Source organism: Hypomesus nipponensis, chromosome 19, assembly GCF_054491055.1.
Source record: "Hypomesus nipponensis isolate SF chromosome 19, ASM5449105v1, whole genome shotgun sequence".
Lineage (NCBI taxonomy): Eukaryota > Metazoa > Chordata > Actinopteri > Osmeriformes > Osmeridae > Hypomesus > Hypomesus nipponensis.
The window spans coordinates 4,589,400-4,601,276 of record NC_140379.1 but is presented as its reverse complement, the minus strand read 5'-3'; the positions used below and the strand labels follow the sequence as shown (position 1 = coordinate 4,601,276).

Sequence of the window (11,877 nt, the reverse complement as noted above, 5' to 3'; positions counted from 1 at the left end):
GTGACACAGTGGTTCTACTGGGTAGAAAACACATCAACAGGAACCACTCGGATGTGTCATTACACAGACAGTCATGGTACTGTCCCTTCCAACAATATCAGCTCTCATCTCCTCCTGCTGTGTAAGGGGTTCTCTGGCCATGTAAAAGGATGACACATGGGGTCCTATATGGGAGTCATGGCAACAGTGTTCTGATATACAATAGGCTTATTACAGTGACCCTTGACTGCCTCGCCTTCCTCACTACCCAAAGACCAGTGGTGTCGTGACTCATGACACAACCACTTTCTCCCAGACCTCCACACTAAATGGGATGGCATCACAGTAGAAATATCAAAGTTAAAGATAATACCCAAAACAACTTAATTATTAGTGTTATGGTGATATTGTGAAAGGAGCTTTGTACAACATGAAGGCTAACTGGGTTCAGATTCCAAAGCTTTTTCTATGAGGCCCATATCACTGGATTTCCTTTTCCCCGATCCAGCGGAATTATTTGTATTGTTAAGGCCATATGAAGAGTTGTGTTTGTGTGTGTGAAACTGGGTTTCTAAAGCCCAGGGGCTGTAGAGTAGTCTCCGATTTGAGACTATAAGAAATTATTTCACTGCTTACATCATGTCTTCTATACGTATGAGAGCTCTAGTATATATTTGTGATGGCCAACCATCAAGGGTGACATTGTTGACGTGGATTTAAGGTGAGTGGGTCTGAAGTGAGTGCATGTCTGTCTGGGTCATGGAAAAGACGTATCTATTAACTGATGTCCCTATCAACAAGGTAGAAATCCAAATAAGCACATTAAAAACCCCAAATAAATCGGTCAAAAGCATATTTAATATTTGCAATTGATCTGCTTGTGTCAGCCAAAAGGAGGGCCCATTTGTTAGCCAGTTATGATAATCTCAGGATTGTGTGATATTTTAAATATAAACCTAGGTCTGAATAATACATTTTCAAATATTCTAACCAAGTGGATTAAGTGGAAAAATGGTGTGCCTTGCCAATCCCTGGAGAATAGCTGCTTTGTTAAGTATATGTTGGTTCTGCATACGAGAGATCTAATATTCAGTTTGTAGTGTCCCTGACAGTAAGTGGATTTCCCACTCTCATCTTCCACTTTCATCATTCATCTTGTCATAATCTCGTTCATTATCTAGGCAATGCGTCACAAAGAAACTGATCACATGTGGGATATGTGGAAAGTGTATTCTGATAGCAGCATGTCATCATTTACAAATACAGACAACTGCACTTAAGAAGTGTAACAGGATACAAGTCAGCGCTTTAAATTTCAGCAATTCTGAGAAACCAGTCGAGTACGAGGATGTGGAGAGAGGCCTGCTGCGGCAAGCCTGTGATATGGGAACGAGACAGCCGCAAAGGCGACACCAAGCTTACGACATCAGTCGGAAACTAATAGAACAGCTTGTCTACAGTCTCAACAAAAGACAGTAACTATGATTACAGTTGTTGTTTTGTTTTTTTTTTATTAAGAAATTGATAAATAAATAAAACCATGTAAAAATATTGTGCCAAAAAAGTCATTTGTAGGGGCATGGCCATAGGAATAATTTTTTTCAAATATGGTCATAAAAAAAGTTGTCAAATTGGTCCCTTTGTAACAGACAGCTTGATAACACATAGCACCACTGTCCAGTCACCCACACACCCACACAGCCACAATGCTCATGTAAACAAACAGAAGGCATAGGACAAAACAATGCAGATAACCTAACTAATTCATTTGGGTAAACCCCAAGAATGGAAATTGTCAACATTTTCTTATAAATATAATATATTAATTTATGTGTATTTCACAACCCAGGTCAGCATATGAAGTTTAAAGGCAGAGAAAACAAATTAAACAATGTCACATCGGGGCCTGCACAATAACACGGTTCAGATCAACCCTGTTCACTTCAGAACAGATTTTACACCTACAGGTCATCTCTAAAGGCATTAGATTCGTTCTTACAATCTCCTTGATTATGTGTCATAATTAATAATATGTGCAAACATTGTGGATGACCGGAAAACAATCCATTGACACACAAATTAATAACCGACAAGTTAGTTTCAAGACAAATGGCATAAACTAAAAAAAAAAACTTAAAAAAAAAAACTTCTATGTGTGATATGAAAGATGGTGGCTAAGAGGTGATTGACGCTGGCTAGCGCCCCAGGAGAAAGGTTAACCCTGCAATGCCCACGCCAGCAACAGCAAACAGGGCTGTCTTCATGGAGGAGTCTTGGTTCATCCCTCTGGCACAATCTGAAAACTTACAAAGCCCTTCCTGCAGAACAGACAACACAGGAAGAGTTACAACCTGAACAGGAAAATATATGAATCTGATGAACATTAGGATATTAAGAACCTGTTCAAGATTTTGCTAGAAATGTGTTCTCAGACAACGTCATTCTGAATTAGGGTAGACCACACCAAACAGAGTAGACTATGCTTCTGATGGATATAACTGTCACAAACACATCCATAGTAGTCAATTTCCATCTTGTATTTTTTGCATTTTTTTTTTTCCTTTTTTTTTTCTGTCTATAGCACAGTAACACATTCATACTATCAAGTTTTACCCCTACAAAATACTTAGCAACCAAATTGAGGAAGTGCTCAAAAAAAATAAAAAATACTGCTTTATTTCCTCCACACGGTATTTACATTGAAACCATGGTGTGGGGACAGCACCTGTCGTCAAAGCATGGGCGGTTCTCACCCTTTGTTTTTCTAGTGAACTACCAACTTATGGGGGTTGGGGATTCCTTTGAGGTCACTAGAGTGTTGCGATGAAGTCCATTTGGCACAGTGGCACAAGTTACATCAGTCTGTGAGGACCAACTCACAGTGAAGGAGAGATGGTATAGTGTGTGTGTGTGTGTGTGTGCACGAGTAGGGAAGGTATCCATTCACAAAAGTATAAACGTTTTTCCAGTTGCAACAGTGCTACTGTAAGCTTGCAAATCTTTATCTTCTCTGAGTCTAAAACATTTCTGTGTCTAAGTGTTTAGGCTTTCCAGAGTCATATTTCAGCATTTGATCTATGAGGCCTGTATAAAGTCCATTCATAGTCACCATTTAAGCCTAGCCACATCACAAGATTGCAGCGTAGGTGGAATGAACTGGTTTCGCTATCAAGCAAGGTTTCATTATGAAACAAAATTTCCCCCCCTGTGATGTTTTGGGGGGTTTCTAGGTGGTAAGTTTAGAAAACAAGGCTTCACTTGTGTCCAGGTACCCTGAATAAAAGTACCACTGACAAACAGTAAGTTTAGTCTACAAAATTGCTAACCTACAATCCACCATATAAGACAGCTTTTCTTTATGAAATCCTTGTGTGTAGGCCTCAGTGCTGGTTTGAGCCTACAGACGTCAGTTGTTAACTTGGAACATTAGTCTACATTCCACAGATTCTTGGCAATAGCATTCAAATTCCCATAATCAGCCACACTGAGGAGGGTGCATAAAGGCTTTGAGCTACACCTAAAAGAGACATGATTCACAATGACCACACACACACACACACACACACACACACACACTCACAGACTTGGGTGTCGGTCTAAGAGAAGGAGATAATGCTTACCCAGCCTCCATTCTCCTGCAGCCAGTCTTTCTTCTCCTCTCCCAGGAAGTCAGCAATGGCCTCAGCCAAGCCCCTGCATTTGTCAGGCCCTTGCCCAATGTCCTGCCCCTTTGACTTCTGCTCTTGTAGCTGTCTGGCCAGCACACCAGTAAAGGTGAACATACAAACTACCCTTCCCCAGTTCAGTTTTCCATCCACAACTATCTCTATCAGCACTTTCCTCAGGCTGTTACAGGGGTCCTGTTCAGAGTGGCACAGGAGTTTCTTGGAAAGGGCTTGGAAGGAGACGCTGTTCAGGGTCTCCATGTCCTGTGCCAGACGTCTCATGGCAGCAGCCGGCTCGCTGGGAGGGGGAGGGGCTAGCCTTGGGCTTGCACAGCAGAAAGCCAGGTAGTCCTCTGCCAGAGCCAGTGTCTCCTTCCACAGCCTACACGACATATTCTAGAACAAGTAAACCCAAACAAGACATACTTTAGATACTTCCAGCTGAAAACAAAGGTCTTCAGACTATGCAGATTCATTCCTGACAACGATTCATGGAGTGAGCGCCATCATGTCATAGTATACGTAAGCATTCAGGCCTAACACATCCACAGTAGCAACCTTGGTTCTCAACCGAAATGCCCTTTTACAAGAATGGACCCAGTTCAGAATTGTATCGTAAGCGGCAAACGTTAGCAAGCGTGCTCTATTAGCTAAATAACAAGTGTGTCTACACTGAATTGTGGCGAACTCTTGTAGTTGAAGCTGTAATGTTAGTAGCTAGCATAGTAGTAGTAGCGTAGTCTACCAGTACAGAGAATGTCAGACAATACTAGCTAAATGAGAAGCTGTTAATCTTTCAATAAAAGCTAGCTTGTAAACCACAATAAAACGCCTTAATACTGGGAGATTGTTAATATATGTAGCCTAGCCGTAGGCTGACCACTTGTGAGCCAGCTAGTTAGTTAGTTAGACCAACCTTAGCTAGCTAACTGCTGTCTACTACGAGCATCTGTCAAATCTAGCAACACACAAAGAACCCGTTGTGCACCGAGAAACCGAAGCAACAAAGCATACATTGAGTTATTTGTCAGACAAAACACATCCGTCAATTTTAACGGTAAGACTCTGAGCTTACCTAACATGAGCCCGCGTACAAATAATTGCAATTATTTACACATTTCAGGATAGAAATTAAACAAAATCTTACCCTCCCAGCGATGTCAGCTTACGTACAGACAACTGAAGGACTGCACGTCGCTGCTACGGCTAGTTCCGACTATACACCCAAGAGTCGACGATTTTGTTACGTCATTACACCGGTAGTTCCCCCACCTTCGTTTTCTTAAAACATTTGATCCACCATACAATGTGTAAAAAAAAATGGTTATGGTTAGCATTACGTTCGTCCTTGTACTTAACTTTTGCTCCATCATCAAATGTCGCAGTTAATATGGTGAACTAATGACAAAAGACAACACCGACAATAATATTTAGGAATTCTTTAAACAACATTTATTTTTTGTCATTACTCAATTGTCTGTGTACATAAGAACCGATAAATATTACAAAAAAGAAGAAAGTCTAGACAACAATACTGCAAGTGGTCCAACTCAGTCTCTGCAACAGGTACATTGATTATAAACAGTATTGTACATGGATCTGAGAAGGAGCTAAGTTTCACTCAGGGAATACCTGACCGATAAACTGCCTATCTATCACAGATAACAGTTTAGAAGGGGTAACAGAACAGTCAAAAGTGGTAGAGTAAATTTACAAGACAATCTGAAATACTGTACATGGCTATGGCCCAAAGGCCAGTATGCATGCTGCTGGGTCTGAAGAAACATCAGAGCTCTAAGGGTCTGACACGGGCCTTTAGAATGGCTTCCACTTCATAGAATATACTAAATAACAGCAATGCGAACGGTATTATTACTAGCACAATATCTGTAATAATCAATCTAAAAACAACTACATGTTTAGGAATAGAAATGAATACGTGGTTGTCCATTCAAATAGCATTCTGTTGCATTTGACAAACCTTGATTGCTTGGATTGTTGAATTTATTGTCTGACATTGCTAAGATTAATAAAAGCAACAATAACATACCTTTGTGTGCATGAATGTGTGTTTGTGTTTTATGTGACTGTTATTGTATGTGGATTGCATTTGGATAGAGGTTGGATATCCACACTCTGTAACAGGACAAGGGAAGCTGTATGAATCCCTTTGTGGTTGATAGCAGAATTTTGGAGAACTCTGACCCCTAATTCCGATGACGTCAGAAGCTCTAGGCCCAAATCTGTAGGAAAGAGAAAAGTATCAATGAGAGGAAGAAAAATCCAGGAGGAAGTGAGACCAGCAAAGTGCTTAGTTTTTTCCGTAACACCCCGAAAGCAGAACAATGCCTGAGAGTCATGCGATCTGAAAGTCTACAATTGTCTCTCTTATGGGCTGTGTTTGCAATGACCGGATTCCATATAGCATATACCGTACTTTCTCTACCTGTTTCTCACTTTCTTCACCTCCAACCTCATCTCTATGGTGGACACCAACCCTGAAGTCCCACCCCCACTCACCCGCAGGGTACTGTCCCAGGAGCCGGAGCAGAAAGAGGTGCCGTCGGGCGAGACCCGGACCGAACTGACGCGGTTCTCGTGGCCAAACAGGACGGAGACTCGTGTTCCCTTCAGCACATCCCACACGTTGATGGTGTAATCGTTGTAGCCAGCTAAAAGCAGGCGACCTGAAGGGTGATAAGCACAGATGAGGTTCATCTGAATATCATACTGTGCCATTCCCCTAGAATTCCCCTAGAAGCTTCAATCTTTACACAGCCATCTAATAATTATATTGCACTTCTTGTGTTGAGGACATCAAACACTTAGAGTAAATTGTCTTTAATTGTGATGACTTCTTACTTAGACATTCAGTGTAAAGTAATAAAAAAAAACAGATTTTAAGCGAGAGCTTGATTAATTACCTTGGTACTCAATCACCACTCCTTAGAAATACTAATAGTTTCAGCAAGGGGCTGAAGCATTCACAACACAGTCTGTCTTCAAAACACATGTTCATTGATTGATTGATTGATTAGATTACATTTAACTGTTACTTTTTAAGTGGTTATTTTTCTAGCCTGCTTTGGGGTTAGAGTTGAAGCCAATGTTACCACATCATCTCACAAGTTCCAGTTTGAGGAAAAGCATCCATTAGCACTAACACAATCAACAAACTGGCATCCCGACATGAACATTTTGTTGATCGTCATCTGTCAGCTCACTAACAACACATGGTTGATCAAAGTAACAACGGAAGTAGCGATTACATCATGTTTCTAAACTAAAAAGAAAGTGAATGGTCACGTGACAGATGGAATGGCAAAGCGCAGGGTGTGTCTCTGCTGAGTCTCACCGCTTAGAGAGAAGTCCACACTGGAGGCTCCGAATATTATGCTGTCCTTCTGGTAGACAGACACCTCGCGGTCCGCACGCAAGTCAAACAGACGACACTGACAAAACCAAAGGTAAATCTGTTAGTGATGTGACACCCATTTGTTGGGCAGAATAGAGAGCTACTTGTGGCATATTCTTCTGATGGTCTGGTTAGGCCACTGGCTAGAACAATGGAAGGAAGGCAGAGAGGGTTCATTAACAAGGGGAGACAAAAGCAAAGGCGAAAATCTGCTATCAATTTCGGGGGGGACAATTATAGGACATTTTCTCAAGAGCAATTCCTGTGGGGGACACTAAAATTACTTCTGTAACACATAGCCAACATTGTAAGAAGTTAAATAGATACTATTAATATTATTTAAATTTCCTTATGTTTACAGCGATTTGTTTGAGGGGAACAAATAATATTTTTCCAGGATGGGGGGGTCGTGTGTCCCCCGTCCCCCTCGCGATTTCTGCCTATGGACAAGTCAAATTGGCAGGTTTTAGATGCAAAAACGCACAAGGTCGATATCGGAATGCGTGCACGTGTGGGTTATTGTTGCCTGGAAGGCCGGCACGAGCGCACGGCTATGCAAAAGTTGCAGCCTAGCACACATGAAGCAGTCACATTAGTCAATGGTAGGATGGCCCAGGTGTAATGAATGATCTTTGACCAGTGTCATCATCGAAAGATAACAAAGTCAATAAGGTCAGTGTCCTTCTGGGACACGTTTCAGAGCGGCAACACGGATCAATGAGCTCTGTTGATTAGTCAACAGACAAATTCCTCAGGACAGGACATGTCATCACATGCAGATTAAATGAGTTAACTTTGTATTTTATTGCTTGATTAACGACGTCATCATGTGTTAACTCACTGTAGCATCGTCAGAGCCAGAAGCAAAGGCATCGCCACTGGGATAGTACCTGGAGGAAGAAGGAAACGAGGGGAGGAGAAGAGGGAAAAAACACAGAGATAAAGGGAGGTTAAAGTATACTATGACTGAGCTGTATAGCTTGGCCAAAATTTGTGGTGGGAAAAAAATGCTTTTCAGTAGGAAATAACAAACCATGACCTCATAAATTCTGCATGTCCCCTGACCCATCAACTGAAAGATATTTCCCACAGACCTGGAATAAGGGAGATGGAAATAAAGAAATGCCACTGAGGGGAGCCTAACTTACTTGACACTGTTGATGTCAGATTCGTGAGTCTCAAAGGACTGGATGTTCTGGCCAGAGCGCATGTCCCATACATTAGCCTTCTTATCACATCCCTGGAACACAGAAGCACACACACACACAAGTTAAGGGAGATACAGAGATGGAGGAGAGGGGGGGTCTACTGGGGGGATTTTGTGTCACACTCTCACCCCAGAGACGAAGGTGTTTCCTGTTTCGGAGGGAGCTAGATCCAGGGTGAGGACGTCAGCTGTGTGACCATGGAAACTCTGGAGCAGCTGGCCGCTTTCCACGTCCCACAGGGCACATGTACCGTCCCCACTGGCAGTAAGGATCTAACACACACACACACAAACACATTCATATTATACAACTCGTATTGTGTGGATAAGACATCCCATGTTGCACTGGGTCTTCCATTTCTTACTGACAATACTGCCCTCTTGTGGTCAACTGAAGCAAGTATAGGCCATATCAAAACACTACAAAAGGTATTTTGCCTTTTTACCCCATTAGCATTCACCCACACAGACTTTGATTGTCCATAATTTTGCTTTTGTGGTGCAGTCTGAGATTAAAATAAAATTATTCAACCAAGTAAATCACGTCTGACTGTTGGTACTAAACCAAGGAAATGTGAGACATACTGCCCATACTGTCTCTGCCTCCTTCCTGTATTAACCTTTTAGCACAACCAGTCTGTCTTCCTACACTTCCCCTTCCATCCCATCTGATGTTCCCTTTAGAGTATTAATGGGGCAATGACACACACACGCACGCACACATTGATGCACACACACACCATAAAGGGCTGTCACTAGGCACTTTCACTGACACAAACACATAGAGGGCACTTACACATGCATCCACACAGCTGTGTGCTAACCACTACTCCAGCTCTGGTGCATTAGCGGGTAAATGTGAGCAGGTCTTTGGCCTATGGCTCTTTCCATGTGGTGATTGGTCAATCTCTTGCATGATTAGTTTAACACATAGACACAGAGATTGTTCTAATAAAATGGGACAGCATGTGTAAAATGTATGTGAGAGTGTGTGTGTGTACGTGTGTGTGTGTGTGTGTGTATGTGTGTGTGTGTGTGTGTGTGTGTGTGTGTGTGTGTGTTAAATGCTGGGCCCTTAGGTCAGAAAGCTCAGCTCTTTTGTAGATAAAGTCCACTCAGAGTCTATAAATACACGACAATGGATGGCCATCACTTTCTATTCTCCCCTCCTCTATCACTCTCCTCCCCCTCTCTCCCACTTCCATCCTGCTCTGTCTCACCTCCCTCTTCAGATTAGAACAACTGAATATGGCCTGGCTCAAATGAATTATTAAAAGAGCCTAATATCTCCAACCATCCTGCAGTCCTCATCTCCTTCGGCACACCACGGTACCTCAAAGCCAGCATTGAGTCACCCTGATGGCTACTCCACCATCTCAACTACTCAATACAATTCCACAGAGTAAACAGTTGGTTCTCTTGTAGTTTCAAGTTTCATGGTCATGGAGGCCCAGATCAAGAGAAAAATAAGAGGAAGATGATCTTAGTGTCTGACCTGCATGTCGGAGTTTGTAAAGCTGCATGCGGACAAGTAGTTGGTGTGCATGGCAACCGACTTCTTCTTGGAAGCCAGGTTCTCGTTTTTGTCCAATGACAGAGGGTACACGGAACACTTGTTATCCAATCCACTGGTAGGGTCAGAGGTCATGTAAAACAAAGATATGGGGGGGGGGGAACGGTTCCGTTGATGCTAATTTCTGTTGGTAAAATACGTGTTTTTACACATTTTTAGTCATTTAGCAGACGCTCTTATCCAGAGCGACTTAGAGTAAGTACAGGGACATTGCCCCCAAGGCAAGTAGGGTTAAGTGCCTTGCCCAAGGACACAACGTCATTTGGCTCGGCCTGGAATCAAACTGGCGACTTTCAGATTACCAGCCCGATTTCCTCACCGTTCAGCCACCCTAAACACATATGTAACAAGATTTCTCCAGAACTTACCCACAGGCCACAGCACATCCAGATGGGGCATAGGCGCATGCCATAACCCAGGTACATGGCATGGTCACTGCATGCTCCTGAAACACACCATAACATCATCAGTACAAACACACACATGTATGACCAAATGTGTACACCCATACACAGACAGATAAGACAGAAACGCGCGCACACACACATTAGTAATCTGACAGGAATGCTCTTAGATGAAACTACGTAAAATACAGAATTAACAAGGCAGTGAAACCAGGCACCCATTAGAGTGCGCGCACACACACACACACACACAACCGATATTATATTCTGTCCAATCTTTTACACCCTCTCTCCAGAGAGCACTAGTTGATAACTAAAGGAGCAGTGACACAACCCATTGTTTTATCTTACCTTATTGGTGGTGAAACCATCCCAAACAATCACCTTCCCATCCTGGAGGAGAAGGACAAAAAATCATTTAAAAAACAACAATGTCTATATAAAATGCAAAACAGTGAGGAACTAAATATGCCTACTGTTGAATAAAATGTACTTCCTTTGAGTATTGGTTAATGGGACCTTTATGACAGAATGAGTAACGGAGGAAGGGGTTAGGCTAAAGGGAAATGGAGTGATGGAGAACTAGGAGGGTGGCGTGTGAAGCATAGGAGTCAAGACGAGCGGGTGATCAAACAGCTGTCTGACAGATCAGCACCATGGACAGCGGAAATAATTAGCAGACCCTCACCACTGCACAGCCGGGGAGGGCTCTTAAAGGTTTAGGGATGAATGCACAGAGATATACGATATAGATACAAACCAAGGCCCATGTGTATACACACCTGTGAGGAGCTGACGAGGCGGCGTTTGTCTTTGCACCAGTCCATACACAACACCTTGTTTCCATGTCCCTTCAATATGCGACGGGTCTTCATGTTAAATGCACCAAGCACCTCAACCTTCTCAGCCACCTGGTTGACTGACACACACACACACACACACACACGCACACTTAGGAATTTACGGTGCAAAGTCAACCAGTAGAGGTTTAAACCTTTACTGTGAGACTGTTTCTTTCCAGATAAAATAATATCAGACCGATGAGATTACTCTAATTCGGACACCAATTTTCCATTTGACCGGTTATAGCACCACAGCGAGGACACACGAGGACAGCGGGCTTCCCGTAGCCTACACTACTCGCGCATCCATCCTTGTTTACTATCACAAATGATCATAGTTTGCCTGAGTAGTTCAGCAAATAGTCCCATGGACGTGTTAATGAATCCACGTAGTATCGGTACAAACCGTACATAACAATATTATAAATGAATGAATCATTTCGTAATTTAAGAAGAAATGTGAAAAGCGTTATCAATGCTCACAATTGTCTTACAATGAACCCGAAGTAAACTAAAAGGGCAACACTTTTAAACATTATTTAAGTATCTAACATTAACATTCCTTTCTGTACTTCCAAGACCCTGGTGGTTCCGTTGGCTCACAGAATTATTATAATCATGCTACAGTTCCGCGAGGCCCCTCTCCAATCCCCAACACTCACGCTCCACATCATGCAGCTTTGCCCGCTCCTCCTCGAGCTTCTTCTTCAGGGCATCGCTCTCAGTCTTCAGCGATACCAGGCTCTCGCCCGACTGAAGTCCCTGACACGCCATCTTTAGAGGAAGAAGAAG

The 11,877-nt window shown here is 42.6% G+C and overlaps 2 protein-coding genes across 2 annotated transcripts; both read right to left on the bottom strand.

Moving 5' to 3' along the window:
* Nucleotides 1-1,464: 1,464 nt before the first annotated feature.
* Nucleotides 1,465-4,927, bottom strand: bcl2l10 (BCL2 like 10). The gene is made up of 3 exons (XM_084682126.1): nucleotides 4,792-4,927; nucleotides 3,600-4,040; nucleotides 1,465-2,297 (listed from the first exon to the last, which is right to left on the bottom strand). The coding sequence occupies exons 2-3, from the start codon at nucleotides 4,035-4,037 to the stop codon at nucleotides 2,175-2,177; spliced, it is 561 nt and encodes a 186-aa protein (XP_084538252.1). The 5' UTR covers nucleotides 4,038-4,040; nucleotides 4,792-4,927; the 3' UTR covers nucleotides 1,465-2,174.
* Nucleotides 4,928-5,073: 146 nt separating this feature from the next.
* On the bottom strand, nucleotides 5,074-11,877 carry gnb5b (guanine nucleotide binding protein (G protein), beta 5b). The gene is made up of 11 exons (XM_084682127.1): nucleotides 11,748-11,877; nucleotides 11,026-11,162; nucleotides 10,595-10,636; nucleotides 10,208-10,284; nucleotides 9,762-9,894; nucleotides 8,396-8,539; nucleotides 8,208-8,299; nucleotides 7,901-7,949; nucleotides 7,000-7,096; nucleotides 6,165-6,331; nucleotides 5,074-5,887 (listed from the first exon to the last, which is right to left on the bottom strand). The coding sequence occupies exons 1-11, from the start codon at nucleotides 11,857-11,859 to the stop codon at nucleotides 5,876-5,878; spliced, it is 1,062 nt and encodes a 353-aa protein (XP_084538253.1). The 5' UTR covers nucleotides 11,860-11,877; the 3' UTR covers nucleotides 5,074-5,875.

Coding starts and splice junctions, on each gene's coding strand:
- bcl2l10 (XM_084682126.1), bottom strand. CDS start 4,037: ATGTCGTGTAGGCTGTGGAAGGAGACACTGGCTCTGGCAGAGGACTAC. Junction 2,298..3,599: donor TGCAGGAGAATGGAGGCTGG/GTAAGCATTATC, acceptor TCTGTTCTGCAG/GAAGGGCTTTGTAAGTTTTC.
- gnb5b (XM_084682127.1), bottom strand. CDS start 11,859: ATGGCGTGTCAGGGACTTCAGTCGGGCGAGAGCCTGGTATCGCTGAAG. Junction 11,163..11,747: donor AAAGCTGCATGATGTGGAGC/GTGAGTGTTGGG, acceptor TGTGTGTGTCAG/TCAACCAGGTGGCTGAGAAG. Junction 7,950..8,207: donor TCTGACATCAACAGTGTCAA/GTAAGTTAGGCT, acceptor TTCTTCCTCCAG/GTACTATCCCAGTGGCGATG.